The sequence below is a fragment of the Accipiter gentilis genome, chromosome 9 (assembly GCF_929443795.1).
Source record: "Accipiter gentilis chromosome 9, bAccGen1.1, whole genome shotgun sequence".
NCBI lineage: Eukaryota > Metazoa > Chordata > Aves > Accipitriformes > Accipitridae > Astur > Astur gentilis.
Window position 1 is genome coordinate 567,071 of NC_064888.1, and position 17,881 is coordinate 584,951.

The 17,881-nt window shown below is 55.8% G+C and overlaps 1 protein-coding gene across 4 annotated transcripts; it reads right to left on the reverse strand.

Moving 5' to 3' along the window:
- Nucleotides 1-1,532: 1,532 nt before the first annotated feature.
- Nucleotides 1,533-17,300, reverse strand: SLC44A2 (solute carrier family 44 member 2). 4 transcript variants are annotated; one of them, XM_049809732.1, is made up of 22 exons: nt 17,173-17,300; nt 13,668-13,716; nt 13,510-13,583; nt 13,170-13,254; nt 12,732-12,816; nt 12,458-12,580; nt 12,279-12,339; nt 11,916-12,039; nt 11,246-11,329; nt 10,718-10,830; nt 10,377-10,508; nt 9,913-10,012; nt 9,677-9,769; nt 9,324-9,408; nt 8,699-8,961; nt 8,532-8,626; nt 7,912-8,015; nt 7,437-7,510; nt 7,142-7,212; nt 6,835-6,923; nt 6,355-6,439; nt 1,533-3,412 (listed from the first exon to the last, which is right to left on the reverse strand). In XM_049809732.1, exons 1-22 carry the CDS (start codon nt 17,216-17,218, stop codon nt 3,306-3,308), a joined length of 2,142 nt encoding a protein of 713 aa, XP_049665689.1. In that variant the 5' UTR covers nt 17,219-17,300; the 3' UTR covers nt 1,533-3,305. The 4 variants fall into 4 exon arrangements, with proteins under 4 accessions (XP_049665689.1, XP_049665690.1, XP_049665687.1 ...); XM_049809733.1 differs by lacking the exon at nt 17,173-17,300 and adding an exon at nt 15,407-15,880; XM_049809730.1 differs by having other exon boundaries at nt 3,300-5,862.
- Between the last annotated feature and the right edge of the window lie 581 nt (nt 17,301-17,881).

Here is a 17,881-nt window from a genome sequence, read left to right on the forward strand (position 1 = left end):
CCCAACGCCTCTCCGAAGGGCTGCAGAGAATTTGGTAAAGGCTTTGCCATGATGTCAGAGCCCCGTGAGGTCAGAAGGAAGCGCGTGGCGGAAGCGAGGTCCAAACAGGCACTTTTATTTGTGGTTGCAACGCTGACATCAATGGAACCGTCACACACGACATCAGGAACGCGCGCGGACGCTCCCGCCGGAGGTGCATCCTTGCATAGGAGCCCCAGTGCATAGTAGCGGTAGTTAATGCCTCAGAAATACATTAAAAAAGAAGGGATTTGTTTTGCAGAACATCAACCCTGCAGTTTTTAGTTTTTGTTTTTTTTTTTTTTAGTTTTTTTTACTTGCCCTGGCCCGATTCAGGGAACGGATTCGAAGCATGCGCAGTTTATAGGGACAAAAGTTGCATTTCACTGCTGAAAAGGGCGCGATTATTCCCAAAGACAGACAAATTAATGCCTTTAAATACACAGCTTTACGCGGGAGACATGCTCCAAGTGCACGGATCGCTCCACGCTTGCAGAAACAAATAACCCAAGTCACAGAGTGAAGCCTTTCCGGACACTAAAATCCCGCTGGACAGCTGCCCTCACCCCAGTGGCTCTGTCTTTTTCCAAAACCTCCTCATTTACTGGAAGATTTGTCTCTCTGCTTTCCGAAGCTCTCAGCAAGCACAGCGCGTGTAGTTTTCAGCTTTGAAAAGCCGGCTGCTGCTTTGTCTTATTGGAAATGGGAATCCCTAATTCCACTTCTCAAATACCAAGTTTACAGAACGCAGCAGAGCCAGCCCCACGGCCCAAAGAACACATTTTGCTAAATTTATTCCCTACTTCAACATTTGTATTTCCAGACCTAAAAATCTCTACTGTATAGTGGCTGTTTATGCAAATAAATCAAGTTACTGATGGTCCTCTGCTATTTCGGACAGCGTTTCCACAACCAAGGTGTCTCGATACAAAAAGAGAACAGCTAAAGTCGAGGAGCAAGAGTAAACTTAACCCTCTACACAAAAATTTCAAAGAGGAAATAAAACAAACCACCTCAAAACCTACACAAGGATGACAGAGGAAAAAAATAAAATAATTCAGGACCAGCATCAGGCTGCAGAAAATATTTTCTCGTAGGTGCTCGTATAGCTGTAAACTGAATATATTGCCGTAATTATTCCCTTAGTTATTCCCCCCCTGCCCCAAACCAAGAGGATTCTCCTCTTTTTAGCTTTACCTCTACCTTTTTCTTTTTAGCTTTACCTCTACCTTTGCCTTTTCTTTTTAGCTCTCCCCCGCCGCGCATTGGATCAGCTACGTCGTGATGCGAGGAAAAAGGCGCTTTAGAGAAACGATGGCGTTTGATTCCAGCAAGCGTAGATCTACACCTGCGATCGGCTTAGGGAGACGTCAGCAGTGCTGCGCCACCCCGGGCCAGGGCAGTTACATCTCAGTTTGCTGCCAGGCAGATATTTCAAAATCTGTCACAAAAATAGTACTGGAAGAGATCAAAATAACGGCTACAGAACTGAAATAACTAGTAAAAGCAAAATATACAAAACCCCCAAACCATTTAATAATTCAGATAGAAAACACTCCTTGTATCTTACAAAAATACTACCTGGATCTAAAGATTACTAAGAAATATGTATAAAAGAAGCAAAATATATCCTTCAGCACAAATTAAATGTGGCTAAGCAAACGTTTGCATTTTTTAAGGCAGGGAGGCGCCTGTAACCCCACAAGCCTCCTGCTGTTGCTGCCCCCCCACCCCGTGCTTTGGGAGCTGTTAAATTGTCCACCAAAGCCTGAGTGCATTTATTTTTCAACAAATTAAACCACAAAAAGGTACAATTTGTGGTGGTGACTATACCTGGGTGAGCCTCCTTTTGCTCAAAGGACACTTCGGCAGCTGTGCGTATCAGAGGAGGTGTTTTAAATTTGTTAAAATTTAAGTTTAATATTTGTGGTTTAGTGACATTTAACCCCCTTCAATCTATTTCTCAAAAACCTTCCCTTTTTTCTCCTGACAGGAGCTGCCAAAGGTCTGGACCTTCCCACTAGAAACAGCAGTCAGCTACAAGTCCAGATGCTGCCATGGCATCTAAAGGACATAAGGCAACCTGTTGTTTGTCATTTGGTTTGCTTAAAATTACCTAATGTTAAGCTAAAAAAAAAATAATAATATCTATATATATTTATATGTATATATACATTACTCCTTCACCATGCCCGCAGGTGGGGTCTTCCTAAATTTGTCACACAGACAAAGCATTTTGTTCAACAGTTAGGGAAGGCTTTACTGTAAATTTTTTTTTTAAATATATAGTGCAGGATTTTTGGGGGAGGAATCGGTAGAAGCCATCAGTCCTAGAAAGATGCAATAACTGTACAGAGCGTCCGTCTATCCGTCCGTCCCAGGTTGTATCCAAACACGAACCCCTGGTTCAGTGGGATACCCAGCACAGCGCCCTAACGCCCAAGTCCTGCTCATTAACCCCTCATTTCCCTCCACCTTCACCCTTTGCAGGTGGCTACAAGAACACTAATTGGCATATTCCTAAGAGAATTAATTGTCTAAACGTGCCCAGCACAACCCAAAAGCAGGGCCCTAAGGCGTCTCCAAAGGGTGGCGAGAGAAGCAAGGTGATTTCAGCATGTTTCATCTCTCTGGGTAGGAATCAACTACTGCAATTAAATATTTTGGGGGGGGTGGGTGGGTGGGCTGCAAATAAAAACCAAGTCGAGGAGCTGCTTAAAGCCATTGGCTTGTTCGCTGGTCACCGCAGCGCCTGGATTTACCCAGGCGCTAAGGGACAGCCAAACACCGCTGACCTGAAGGTAAACATCATCTTTTTTTGACCGGTATAAAATAAAATTACTAAATCCAATTAAACTCACTTCGGTGTCGGTCGACACCCTGGAAGACGGAACTTTGCCCTGTGTCAGAGACATTTCTGTGCTGCTTTTATCAGCACCTGCGCTGGCAGGATTTGGCCGGGAACTCCCCAGCTCAGTATTTGAGCTGGCTGGGGACCAACGGGACGTTAGCTGTGATGAGTTCTGCGGAAGCAGACACGCTAGAGCGGTCTTCGTTTAGCAGCCCCGACGATTTAAGGTTGAATCATTAACAATAACCCATTCCTCTCTTTAACGAACCCCGCTTCTGCTGCTTGCCCACCGCAGGGGTAAAGGAGATGGTGGTTCGAGCTTCATTAACGAGATTTCCAAGTGGGACAAACGATGCTGAGTGCTGGGCGTTATCCTGCAGCTCTGCTCCCGAAGCGGGAACAGGAAGAGGAAGCACGGAAAGGACGAAGGCAAGCTCTAGGCGTCAGGCTGACCTTTGTTCGTCTTCTTCAGGAGCTTTTTCAGGTCGGGTGACATAAAATAAGGCTTTTCGGCCGAACCATCGTTGCGCTCCAGGTCTTCCACTGCAAAGAGAACCCCCCCCCAGCCCCGCACAGCAGCGCGGGGGGGACAGACACACAGGTTGGCGTGGCAGGAGTCACAGCAGATGCAGCAAGGAGCCCAAAGGCAGAGAGATGCCAGAGGAGCAGCCGTCCTGCTCATCTAATGATCATCTTTGACAGAAATAAAAGTCTTTCGGCTCATCGCGGGCAGGGGATATTTTGTCCCTGTGTCACAGCTAAATGCCCCCAGCTGTACAAACCACCGCAGCAGCACCTCTCCCATTTTACAGGGAGCACCACGCTCTGAAAACAGGCCGCTATTATTTAGAAGAAAGCAGAGCTTTGGGTGGTTTTTGGTTTTTTTTTTTTTTCAGGGGGGCAGTGGGAAAGTTTAACAGTGCCATAGGAAAAGCAGTCTCCTCGGCACGCCACTCGAGCTCTGCTGGCCTGGAGCGTGGTTCCCCTCCTCTACAGAGCCAGGCAGCGCGGCTCTCCCTGCTCTTTGTGCAGCCGAAATGGCTCATGACGCGAGCGCAAAGCAATTTCGCTCGGTATTCGCTTGGCGCTGCTCGCTGAGTGCGCGACGCCCTTGTCAACACGCCATGCATACATAATCGTTAGGTGTATTCCCAGCACCGAACACGCTGCTCGGCCTCTCGCTGTTCAAAGCAAAGCAGCTGCGCCAGCAAGAAGTGGTAGGAAAATCACAGCCACCAAAAAAAACCCACCAAAACCAAACAAACCCACAAAGCACCAGCTTCAGAGTCGACTGAAAGCGCCTTGGGATATTTTGAGAGGGATTTCAGTGTTTCTCTGTAATGAAAATACAAGCGTTAACACTACAGCTTTGTCCTAAGAGGGCACGACTCAAAAGACGGGCCTCTCTGTCTGCATGAGGATTTGTAATAGGAGATCTGGCCACAACTACCCGGGCTGTGTGCCGCCAGAATGGCATTTTTTAAAATCTTGATTGTTTCTGGACTATCAAGAGGAGAAAACAAGGTGAGGATCCAGCCTGTGTCTGGCTGCCATTTCTTTAGGGGCCGTAACCCTCACCAGCTGCCTCCCAATCAAACTTATGATTTTTTTGGTCTGATTTCTCTAGCTGTAGAGATGCCGCAATACGTTCCCGGTGTAACACCTGCCAGCGCAACGCACTATCTCCCCGCAGCCTTCCAGCCCGTCAGAGGTGCTCACACCGCTCCTCCAGACATCGCCTTCCCTTGACGGTCCCTCGGCAATTCGGAGTTGCCGGAGCCGGCCTGGGGACTCGCCTTCCATGCGGGCTCCATCTTCCTTCCCACAACCACCCCAGCCTGCACGTCTTGGCAAGCGTCTCCACCTACACTCTGCGTTAGCGTGGAAAAGTCTTTGCAGCCCCCCAGCTCCTCCGCCCCGTAGGAGCCCGGACCAGGCAGAAGCCAAACCATCAACTCAACCACCTCAGGGCAGGGAAAGAGCAGAGCCCATCAGGCAGCTCCCAGGACGAGCCACCACCTCCCTGCAGCCATTAAACCTCTGTGCAACCAGCAAGAGAAACCATTTTAAATGAGGGATGCTGCGAGTAAAAGCCCTCCGAGTTGTAACGGCTTGCAACCGGCGGCGGCTCTTTTCGGCTTCCCTAAACCGGCGGCGCGAGGAAACGGAGTTTTTGGCTGTGAAAAGGGCAAGCTCTGTTTTGTGAGGAAGGCCCGGCTGATGCAACAGACTTAAAAGCAAAAGATCTGCAATCTCACAAAGAAGTCTTTTTAAGTGGGCCAACCCGGTTTTGCATAGAAAGAGTGGGCGAGGAAAGAGGCTCGTTGCTCTTTGCTGGGGGCAGAACAAAGAGGAAAGCGCGGAGAGACCAGTTTTCAGGCTGTCGAACCCACTCAGCCCGTCCTACAAACCACAGCCCTGCAACACAAGGTACCTCCTGCGAGCAGAGGGGCTCTCCCATCCTTTTCACAGCTGGCGGTTAGGAACAAAGATCTCTGCTTCAACGTGAAACACAACTATATATCGGCACCCGTGTGCGTCCAGCCGGTTCCCAGCCGCTCACTAGAGCGGAGCGCTCCTCGCCGGGCGCTACCGGGACACGTGGGACCCCAGATTAACTCTAGGTGACACTCTAGGTTCATTCTCTCGATACAAGAATATTCATTATTGGGCAGGAAGGTAGATTTGATACAGCATTGGGCACTGAGGAATCAGCACCCCCTCTACCCTCAAGGCTTTGAAGGACATCCAGGGGAAAGATTTGCACCGTGGCTGCCACCCGCAGGCTTAGGAGAACGCTGCTTGGGTTGGGGGGCCGAGAGCATCCTGCAGCCCCCCCAGGCACGCAGCCTTCCTCCCCGGGGCCAGCCCCTAGCCTTGGCTATCGGCGCTTTTGGAAGGCTCTAGGTTCCCCTTCAGCAGGATCTCACTCAGCTCAGGGGACATGTAGTAAGGCCTCTCGGGAGATCCATCGTTCCTCTCCAGATCTTCACCTTTTCACAACCCCAGGAAGAAGCGGCCGTGATGGGGAAGAGTGAAAAATAGCAGAATAGCCAGGGAGAGGCAGAACAGAGATGAAGGACGGAGAACATGTGAAAAGAGACACGAGGGCGAGAGGGGAAGAAAAAAAAAAAAAGGAAAAAAAGAGGAGGGGGGAAAAAAAAAAGGAAAATTGAAGTTAGTTGCAGCTGAGTTCCACCGAGACCAAAGCACCAAAACAGAAAGATCAAGAGAGACCGCAGGAGACGCAAGGACAGGCTCTGGGTTTCCACTGCTAGCAGGCAGGGGGGAAGCAGATGCTGGTAAGAACGCAGGTAGGAGTCAGCAAAGGAAAAAGCAGGAGAAAAACCACACAGAGAGGCCATGGGAATTTGGAGCAAACCCCAAATCTGGACAACTCTGGGGTTCAGCCCCAAAGGGAGGGAGGTTTTACTACCACAAACTCCTGCCCAGCGGAAGACAGACACTCCGAGCCAGACACTTACAGAAGCAGAGGAAGAGGGTGTCCACACACATGCCGTACACGCTGAAGAACCCGTGGGCAATGAGGTAGGAGCCCACGATCACCGTCTGAAAGAGAAATTGTGTGGTCATGCCATGACCTGACATCTTGCAAAGACCACAAAACCCCTCATCCGGGAGGAGGAAACCTGCTGAATCCCCTGAATTCCCCAAGGAAAGGAGGAGAAGCGAACAGGGCAGGACTGTTCAGACCAGCCCGCTTCAGGACAAAAGGCCTCAGCAACGACGGTGGATGGAGGCCAATCTGGGCAGCACGGGAAGGGCGAGACGCCTCTTCGTGGCTGGCTGAAACAAAGGGCTTATTTCAATGGGGACAGAGAAAACACCTTCAACAAAGAAGGTCCTTCAGAAGCAGTGAGTGGAGGGGTGTTTTTAAGGCATTTGTGTTAAGAATCTCTTTCCATCGCTTCTAAATTCCCCAAAAAGACGAGAAAGGGGCTCACCAGAATAGGGACCCAGTAGTAATTTAGGGGCGGCGCTGTGTCTTGGACGAGCTTTATCCGCTGGGTGAAGAAAAAGAAGGCAAGGATTCCTGGAAAAGCAAATGATGAAAATCGCTGTGGGATGCCGGGCAGAAGAAAGACAGCAAACAGGTGGTGGGAAGGAGATGTAAAACAGGAGGGAAAGGAACGGTCACCCCCTCTCACAGGAGGGGTGAAGAGAGCAGAGGTTTCAGGAAGGCGTAACTGGCTGTGAAAGCCTACAGCAGCCATACAGCCCGAGGAGAAACTTCCACTCCCCAGCACTTACCGACACTTCCCACGATGAGGAGTTTACCGAGGAAGAAGAGGAAATCCGTGACTTTATCTAAAACTGCCACCCTGCAAACAAGAGAGAGATGAGCATCCGCTCCCCACCCCAAATTCAGAAGGAAGCATGGGAGGAGGCGGCCAACTTGCACACCCATTGCAAACATGGCATAAACCACCGTGAAAGCCTGAAAACAAGGCAGACAGATCAGGGTTGATCTTTGGCAGCGAGAAGGACTTGGAAATAACCAAGCCTGCTGTCCAGAGCAGACCCCTCGCACCCACCAGGATCTCACCTAATGATGTTCCTCATCAGCAGGAAGAATGCGTTCCTGGCGGAGGTGCAGAAATTGGTGCCATAGACAGCGATCTAGGGTGGGTCCCAGAAAAAAGAGGCAGAGAACAGAGAAATGGAGCTGCACTGAATTCACCGCTAAGAAGAGGGTGCAATTAATCCCATCTTTGAGTAAAACTCGGATAAATCCCACCCTGGAAGTGCATTTGTCATCCACTGACAGGTCAGGCATCGCAGACACCAAGAGCTAAATCTCCACACCCCGGTGACTCTGAGAAGGTCCCTCCCAAAGTCAAAGCAACATGGCTGAAGTCAAGGCTTTCCAGTGAAACAGCTGGGAAATGCTGAAAAGCCTCGTTTTCCCATGATGTTGGGAGACATGGTTCTCAACAGCCACCGAAAGAAATCGCCAAGAGTCCTGAGATGACCCCACTGTAGTCATGACCCTTTGGGCGTTAATGTTGGGAGACTCTTACCATGATGTATGCGTTTCTATTGAGGAATTTGATGAATTTTTCCAGGCACCAGAAGCAGCACTTCAGGCAGCTCAGGAGGAACTTGGCAAACTTATTATCTGCAGCTGGAGAAATGCCACGGGAGAGCATTTCAGCTCAGTGAGCAGCCAAACCGAGAGACGCCTTTCCTTACAGAAGCAACTTCAAGGTCCCAACGAGACGTCCCACCGCCCTGTCACAGGCTCCCCCCACCTCTACGCCCTCTTTTCAGCCTCCCTGGGAGGCCAACACTGCTGCAGACAGCGGGATGAGCCTCGCGTGCTCTTCCCACGCTTCTGCTCGCTGTTTACATTTCACGATCAATGGAGTCACACAGCCAGACGCAGACTTCCCTGGAACCTGTACAGACACCCAGGACTGGTTGACTTAGCGCGGCAGCCGTGGCATATCCCTCGCCTCCTGCCCTGTGAAAGATCTCTTGGGTAAAGAGAGACGGCTATGGGATCCCAAAAGGAAAATCTCGATTCTCTACCGAAATACTGAAATTATTCCCCTTGATGTTAGCCATGAGCTCTGGCACCAAGGAAAGCAGAAGCAGCCAACCTAATTCATCTACTCATTTGTCATTCCAGCTTCGGTACCTTTTAACCTGTGGTCCAGATACTCCAGTGTGACCCTGATGACTTGGACGATGGCGAGAATCAGAGAGCCAAAGGCAAGCGAGCCGGTGTGGTACCTGGGAAAGATTGCTCCAGTTATAAGGGGACAACCTCAAGAAGCTCGCAAGTCCTCCTCAAGAGGGACATACCGGAGCGCACGGCCAAAGGCAGAGAAGAGGGGGAAGGCGGGCATGTCGTCAGGTTTCTTGAAGGCCCAGTAGTACGACGCGAAGGCCCCTGCCAGCGTCACCTGGCCCAGCGCGATCACGAAGTTGGCGAGCCAGAAGAACATGAAGACGTTGAAGAACTGAAGGACGATGAGATACTTGTGGTATGCTGTCTCGCCCCCGTAGAATGCGAAGAGGCACTGGGCATCAGGGCACAGCTTGGTGACGTTGCTTGTGTTGAAGGTCTAGAGAGGACAGCAGATGCTCATGCACTGTGGTGGCCGGAGACGTGCAACAGGGAGGACTGATGGCATCTTTTGGTCAACCCAAAGCAATCTCGACTTTCAGAAGACTGAAAGTCTTCTTAATTTTTAATTAAGTCCTGCTTAATTTTTCAGTAGCATTTGCTCAGACTGAAAAGTCGGCTTTGTGCACACAACAGCTTGAAGAAAAATAACGACATGACGTAAACGAGTTTAGAAAGGCGGAATTTCACTTGGAAGAGCTTGCAGGCTCGAATAGCCACCAGAATATTTTTCATGTAATAAACAATCTTATCTCTGACAGATTAAGCATAGCATTTGTATGAGTTTCCCAACGCCCTCACCTCCGGCTTGCAGGTCTGCCCGGAAAACTGGCATGCAGACTCGTTAAAAACCTTATAGATCGCCTCGTTGGAGGTGGAGAGGAAACTGCAGAGCAACGGTTAAGGAGAGAAGATTTCGCAAACCCCAAACCCGAATCCTAACTCAGTTTTGCTCTCACCAGCCTCCTGCAATTGCTTTTCTAGCTAGGTTTTGTTTTAAGTTAAACTTAGAGAGTTAAGCCGGCAGTTTTGCAAACGTATGTGTCACTAATCCTGTGAGATGTTCAGCAGCCTGGAAGTCCTTTGACATCTGAGCAACTTCCTTCCTGGGGAGCAGAGGCGCAGGGAAGGGGAAGAGGAGGAGGAAAGGATACACGGCGGTGCTGGCCCAGTAGGCGATGCAGAGACACAGCAGGAAGAAGGTGCACAATGGGAACAGCAGCGACATCATGATGTGACCAACAGCTCTACCGAGAAGATGGTTAAGACCCAGTTAAAATCCTTGTGGCAATGGGAGGACCTCAGTGGCTGGAGCCCAGCCGTCCCCGAGTCCTCCCACCGCGATGGGTGACAACGGCCACCTCTGCCTGGGGACGGGGGACACCCGGACCTGCTTGCCTCCTTGATGAGCGCGATGGCAATGAGGATCCTCTTGCGGAGGAAGATGAGCAGCAGTATGATCACCACCTCCACGATGCACAGGATGATCACTGGGAGGAGAAGGGGAGTCCCAGGTAGCGCGAGGGCACGGACGGTGCCCGATGGCCACCTTTGCCTTGCCAAGCAAATCCATCACGGCACCGAACACTCCTCAAGGGACATCCAGCACCCCGGTTCATGTTGGAAAAGCAGCACCCACTCAGTCATCCCAGCCATAAGCTCAGGCCCGTAGCAGAGGTGGCATCAAGAAAAGCCACCTTCCTTAGCTCAGCTCTTTGCAAAGGGCCATGAAGAGACTGAGAAGACCCCAAATCTCTGTGCTCTCCCCTTCGCAAGCCCTGTTCCTCAAAGGGACCAGGGCTGGGGCACATCCACCGTGTCCCGTCCCGCATCCAGAGGAGGACAGAGACTTACTGAATGCCAGCCACGTCTGCCGCAGGTGGAGGTAGACACGTAGGTCTGTCTGAAATCCCAGGTCCTTCAGGGAGACATCAGAACCCGCTTCCCCTTTCAGTTTCGCATATTCCATGTAACAGTGGAAGATTCCTGTGGTGAAAAGCAGAAAACTGTCATATTTACACTGAAAAGCAGAGAGTGAGATGCCAGCAGGCTCTGCTCAACCCCACCAATGCCGATGTTCGGATAGAAGACACCTGGAAGGATGCTGTGTATGAACTTTCTTCGTGCAAAGCCCACTTAAAATAGGGAAAGTAAAATGGGGAAAGCCAGGGAGAAGGTCCCAATCACCCACTCACCGTAGCCCAGCACCAGGATCACCATCACAATCATCACCCAGACCATGATCCCGGCCAGGAAGCGGAGCAGGACAATGAAGATGAAGCTGGCCACCATCGCAATCACGAGGCCTCTGCGGGAGGAAGGCAGCAACGCATCAAAAAACTAGGCAATGCCACCCCCTCCCCACCGCTTTCCTCCATCAGTCAGCTTGTCCTCTCTCCTTTCTCAAGCTTTAATGATGGGGCAGCCTTAAAAATGGGAATCGTTGATGGCAGAGGGGGCGGTGCGTGAGCAGGATCCCAGTAAATTTGCTCCAAAACACCCTCTGGCATCTCTTGTTTTGTCTGAATGGAAATTATGCAAAGGCCAGGGGGAAAAAAAAAAAAAAAAAATATAAAAAAATCAGTAATTCATGAGCTTCGCCTCATGCTTGAGCATGGCACCAAGCCCGCAGCCAGCATGGCAGAGCATCGGCCCTCACGGGCTCCGGTCCAGCTGCCTGCGCGAAGGGATGGCCGTTAAAGCGTAGCCCGGCCCCTGCTCACATTATTATCCAGTACCAGGAAACCGTGTAATCTTCAAAGATCTTCATAGCCAGTTGTCTGGTTTCCAGGACCACGTTTGCTTTTCTGCAACACAAAAATAAAACACAAGTGAAGCGGAAGCCGGGGGAACGAAGCGGAGGAGCATCAGCCTGGGCTCAGCCCCAGCGAGGCTCTGCCCGCGCCCGCTGCCTGTACTCGTGCTGCCTCAATGGCCCCTTGTCCTCCCCTGCCAAACGGCCCTCTGCCAGACTCCCTGAAAACACGAAAATTCAACAAGACCGAGGCTGATTTCCCAGCACTGTTTTCCTTCAAGCTGACCCCGTTGCTTTCCCTTCATCCTCCCTTCCAGCTGCCATTTCAAACACGGGATATGAGTTTTGGTGCAGGATTTTGTGCAAACACAGGACCACGGCTCTGTGACGGGGCTTTCAAGGCTCTTCTGCAATATAAATCGCTCAACAAATGTGGTGCAGAAGTGCCGGCAGATAAAACCACTCGATTCTCTTCTGGGTGAGGCAGCAATAACAAAGCAGCTCGTTAAGAGTACGGCTGCATCCCCGCCATGTTGCCGTCATCACCACAAGTGCTCGCTCTCAGGACCGCCCCGGCAAAGATGGAAGTGACCGGTGAACCGCGGCACCTGCCCGGCGTGAAGGCTGCGAGGACTCACTTGGCCCCTTCCAGAAGCTCAGTGACGTTCCTCCGGCGCCCGCGGCCGTCGTCGTAAGTGGTCTCGTTACCGACCATGATGACGCCCTTCTTGGCCCGGATGGCCGGGAAGCATCGCCGCGCCACTGGGTGAGAGGAGGGGAAAACTCAGCGTCGCAAACCTCAGCGGGGGAAATGAGCCAAAACCCCCTCCCCGTGGTCACAAACCTACACCGGATGCCCAGAAAACCCAAACAGGAGCCTCCGACCACCCCCCAGAAATTCCCAACAGCCAGCCTGCAAAGCAGCCTCTTCCCCCGACCGCGACAAAAGTGAGCGGGCTTGTTAATCGGCTCATCGCAGCTCGTTAGCCCTCTGGACGTACGTGGGGTGCTGGGGATAATCATGGCTGGGCACTCTTTGTCCTTCAGCACCTCAATGGGAGCCTGGATGGAGACAGAGAAGCTGGACATTAACACTTGGGGCAGGAATTACTGAGCCAGGGAAGGCCGGCATCTCCGGGGCCAGCGGGGAAATGCCGACACCACGCTCCCAGCAACCCACCTTCTGCAGGTTTTTGAACTCGGGGACGCAGAATTGCCGGTAGTACTCCAGCTCGCTGGGCACGCGGGAGCCATAGGCGCTCAGGTACGTCTGGTACCGGTCTGGGCATTTGCTGACGCAGATCTAGATGAGAGAAGAGGACACGGAGTGGGGGGGCTGTACATGAAGGCAGGAGCCCCCTCCACGGGGACGCCGCAAACTGCAGCTTCCCCAAGGAGAAGCCTGGCAGTGGGGAGCCGCGCCTGGCGCAGCACCTCGAAGCCGGGATCGGTACCTGCGTGGTCGGGCACTGAAACTCCAGCAGCACCAGCGGGCTGGCACACTTCACGATATCGAAGTAAAAGAGGAAAGGTTTCTTCCTGCAAAGCAAACCAGGCAGAAAAAAAAAAAAGCCCGGTTTGGGGAACCGCCTGCCCTGGGAGAGGCGATGGGCAGCACCCGCATCCCTCTGCCTGCTCGGGAAGGGGGATGGAGGACCCCAAAAAACCCCAACTCCCCAAAAACCAGGAGCTGCAAGCTGCTACGATGCTTTTCTGCACCTCCCAAGAGCGGGCAGGGTCTCAGCCGCTCCCCGCAGCCAGAGGAGAGAGCAGGCAGCACGGGCAAGGCCAGCTGCCCATCCCGGAGCTGCGGGGTGCAAGACCCCAAGGTTATGGTCTCTCCGGCAATGCCAAGGTGGCGGTGAGCGATGGGCGCGAGCCGGGACACGTACTCGTTGGGGGTTCCCTGTTGCCCGCAGAACTGCCCGCGACTGTCGGTTGGGTAGATCACCTTCCGGGGGTCCCCGTGGGTCCAGGCTGAGGAGGGGAAAGCAGAACAACGTGGCTGTGGTTACTCCCGCAGCCCTCGCTCCCTTATTTCCCCCCACCCACCGCTCGCAAGACCCCTGGCAGGGACCCTCCCATCCCCATCGGGATGAGCAGGAGGACGCGATGCCCCTCGGCACAGGGTTTTGCTGGCCCAGACGCCAAGCCAGCCACAAGCCGAGTCTTCCCTATTGCCGAAAACTTGCTAACGCAGCAAAAAACGGCACAGACCCTCTCGGTACTTACCCACGACACCCACCACCACGTAGCCCACGATGGCGATGACCAGCAGGATGCAGCAGATAATGTCCGTGCAGCCCCTGCCAGCGGGAAGAAGAGCGTTGGGGACACAGGATGGGCCACGGCACTGCCGAAACCGGCACCTCCCGAGAGGCTTCCCTTACCTGTCATAAATGGGACCTTTGAAAGTCGGGTCATATTTCTGCGGCGTCCCTGCAGACACAATGAAGGAATGGAAAACCAATTTGGGGGATGGCTGGGATGGGAGGAAGGGGCTCCTCATCCTCCTCTCGCCACCGCACACAAGAAGAGAAGCAGAGGGAGCATAACGCTTTAACCGAAAGCCTCGGGATGAGCAGAATCGGGAGGGAAATAATCTCCAGATGCCATTTCCCTCCGTTCGTGCCTCTGCTGTCCAGGCGTGGAAACAATTATTCCCTTGGAAAACTCGTTTCCACCCGGTTCTCTCCAAAAATGTTTCCCTGCATCTGCCCAAGATACCCAAAATCCCTCGGAAGCACAGAAGAGCCGCAGAGCGGGGCTGGGAGCAGCAATGCCAGCGGTGGGGGGACCCAGGGGGTTTCGGGTGCCGCAGAACCCCGGCATGACCGGAGCAGCACGGGCAGCCGACGCCGCGGCTCGCCAGAGGGACCTGCCTTGGTCCCACGATGGTGCTGGGCTCCTGCCCAGCGGATACGGCATGATCCTTTTTCCCCTCTTTTATTTTTAGGGTGGGAATTCAGCCAGCCAAGGCAGTGCAGCCGTGGGAACATGCCGGTGCCAGGAACACGGCGGCTTTGGGGGTCCCTTTTGGGGGGCCCCCATGCTGAGGACACGTCTGCTTTGAGGTGCTTTTGGGGGTGCTCGGAGCAGCCCCAGGGCAGGGACACATCTGCTTCAAGATATTTTTGGGGGTGCTTGGAGAAACCCCATGCTGAGAACACGGCTGCTTTTGGGATGCCTTTTGGGGGGGGGCTCAGAGCAGCCTCACGCTGGACATATGCCTGCTTCGAGGCAGTTTTGGGGCTGCTTGGAGTATCCCCATGCCGGGGACATGTTTGCTTTGAGGCATTTTTGGGGGTGCTCAGAGCAACGCCATGGCATGGACACAGCTGCTTTGGGGGTGCCTTTTGGGGGGCCTCAGGGCAGCCTCAAGCCAGGGACACATTTGATTCAGGGTATTTTGGTGGGGCTCTGGGAGCTTGCTCCCCACAGAGCGTCCTGCTCCCAGCCCCGGCAGATCCCTAATCTCCACGGAGCAGCCGAGCCCCCGCCCCAGCCCTTTCCAAGAACCTGCACCCCAAAACGCCAGCATGGGGCAGGGGGTCATTGCTGCGGGGTGGGGGGATGGCAGGGAACGATTGAACCCCAGGGATCCCCCCAAAAAAACCCCGGCGCCGGCGAAGGGACAGCCGGCTCCAGCAGTAACCGGGGCGCCGGCCACGGTGACGAACCGCCAACCGCGGGAACCTGTTTGTCCCAGTTGTTAAGCATTAACCGCCAGTGCCAGCGACGCCGTTGTGCTGGTTATGCCGGTGCGCGGCGAGGGTGGCCCCCCGGCACCGTGGCCCCCCGGCACCGCGGCCTCCCACGGCTGGGGGGAAAAGCAACGCAGCGAGAACGGCGGCTGCTTTTGGTTTTGCTTTGTTTTGCCTTTTTTTCCCTCCCCTTTCTCTCCCATTTCGTGTTTGTTTTTTCCTCCTTTATCTGCCGCAGTTTAACTTCCTCCGTCCTGACCCGCGGCGAGCGGCGGCCGACGGTGACCCCAACCCGCGGCGAGCGACCGCCGATGGTGACCCCGACCCGCGGCCGGGCTGCCGGGCCCCACAGACCATCGCTCCCCGGCAGCCCCCACGGGACAGCCCCCCTCCCCGGCCACGGCGAGCGGTTGCCAAAGCCTTACCGTGCTTGCCGTAGTAGTTGTCCCCTTGGCCCCCCATGCCGGCGAGCGCTCACGCCTCGGCCCCCGGCCCGCAGCAGATGCACAGCAGCCCCTACACCGCGGCCCTCGCCGAATGCGCCGCCCTGGGCGTGCCGTCGCCCGCCTCCAGTTAAACACACCAGAAAACCACCCTCCGGTGCGCAAACACGGCTTTAAAGGCGCAGCCGCTTCGCCGCGACCCTCCACGCCTGGCCGTTTTTACGGCCTTGCAAAACTCCGGTTGCGGCACCGGCTTCTCGCAAACTGCCGTGGGGCCTGGCGGCCACCGACGTGGCACGGTGGTCACCGGCACCAGGGAGGGGGGTGGTCTGGGCCTGGCAAACCCGGCACGGCGCAAAGGTCGGGAGCGTGCATGGGCAGGCGGCGAGAGCTGCCGGTTTCAACCAGCAAAGGGCACGAGGTCAGCAATGACGGTGCCGATGCCCCTGCTTGCGGCGACGCCGAGCTTCCCATCCCCACCCCAGGATTATATTTAGGCGATAAATAAATAACCGGCCAGACGCGCCGGCTCGTGGTCAGGAATAGCACGCTGCCGCCCAGCACGGCCACAGCTCGGAGGGTCGCGGTCAGGCACACCGTGGCGTCGCTGCCGGCGCTCATAGGCTGCTGGTGATGTCAGGGCAGCCGGGATTTACACCCGCAGAAGCGGCTCGGGGAACAAAAGCCGAGGCTGGGGAGGGCTGGGCGGACCCCCTGCCCAGGAAAACCAGTTGGGACGCAGCATCCCCCCCCCGTCCCCACATATGGGGGGCATCTGGTGGCCGGCTGGTCCCTGGATCCCACTGGGAAGGGGACACGGTGCCGGCTCCAGCGTCCTCCTCCTCTGCAACCCCCTCGCTGGTGCTGGAGCAGCCCCCCGGGCTTGGGGGCCACCAGGACCCCCCTCTGGGACCTCCTGCACCCCCACAGCAGGGACTGTCCCCTCACCGGCACGGAGCCGGGAAGGGTCCAGCACCGGCACCTGCCAACACAAGCCGAAGCCGAAGGATGCTCGGAGCCCCCCCGGCACAGCCCGGAGCCGTGCAGCCCCCCCCGGCCCCAGCTGGGCCCCCCCATGCACAAGCGAAGCCCCCACCCCTGCAGGCAGTGGGGTGCTGGGACCCCCGGGCAGGGCACGGCAGCTGCTTAGGGTGGGGGGTCCCAGGGGCTGGGACAGGGGGTCCCTAAGCATGGGGGTCCTCAAGCCCGGTGGTCCCAAAACCCTGGGGGCCCCCAAGCTTGGTGGTCGCAAAACTGGGGGTTCCCCAAGCCTGGGGGGGTTCCCAAAACCCTGGAGGTCCCCAAGCCTGGTGCTTGCAAAACCAGGGGGGTCCCAACACCCTGGGGGTCCCCGAACCTGGCAGTTCCCGAGCCCAGGGGTCCTCAAGCCCGGGCATCCCCCAAACCCTGGGTGTGCCCACAATCTGGGAGTCCCCAAACCCTGGGGGACCCCAACACTGCACCCCTGGGGGTCCCCGAGCCTGGTGGTTGCAAAACCAGGGGGTCCCAACACCCTGGGGGTCCCCAAACCTGGCAGTTCCCGAGCCCAGGGGTCCCCAAAAATGGGGGTCCCCGAGGCCGGGCATCCCCCAAACCCTGGGGGTGCCCAAAATCTGGGGGTCCCCAAACCCCTGGGGGTCCCCAAGCCCCCGAGGGACCCCGGGCAGGCTGGGGGATGGGGGAACGGATTAGGGGACCCCCGTAGGTCCGAGCCCCGGGTGCGCGGGGGGGGTGCCCGGTGCCGGTACCGTAAGCGCCGTCCGGGTCCCTCCTGCCCGCGGCTCGCTCCTCCATGGCGGGGCGGAGACCCGCGGGATGCTCCGGGATGCTCCGGGCCGCTCCGGGCGGCTCCTCCCGCCGCCGCCGCCGGTTCTTCCCCCCCCCCACCGCCCTCCCCGACCCCGGGGCGTTGCGCCTGCGGCTGCGGGCGGGGCGGCTCCGGGACCGGCCCCCGGTCCCCGCCGCTCCGCCCCGATCGCTGCTCCGGGGGGGAGAGGGCGGCGGGGACCCCCGGGGGGGGGGGGGGAACCGGGGGTCTGGGGTCTGCAGGGACCCCCAGGGTGGGATGAGGGATGTGGGGTGCTGCAGGGACCCCCAGGGTGGGGGTCTGGGGTTGGGGGTCTGCAGGGACCCCCTGGGCTGGGATGAGGGATGTGGGGTGCTGCAAGGACCCCCAGGGTGGGGGAAACGGGGTCTGGGGTCTGCAGGGACCCCCAGGGTGGGATGAGGGATGTGGGGTGCTGCAGGGACCCCCAGGGTGGGGGAAACGGGGTCTGGGGTCTGCAGGGACCCCCAGGGTGGGATGAGGGATGTGGGGTGCTGCAGGGACCCCCAGGGTGGGGGTCTGGGGTTGGGGGTCTGCAGGGACCCCCTGGGCTGGGATGAGGGATGTGGGGTGCTGCAAGGACCCCCAGGGTGGGGGAAACGGGGTCTGGGGTCTGCAGGGACCCCCAGGGT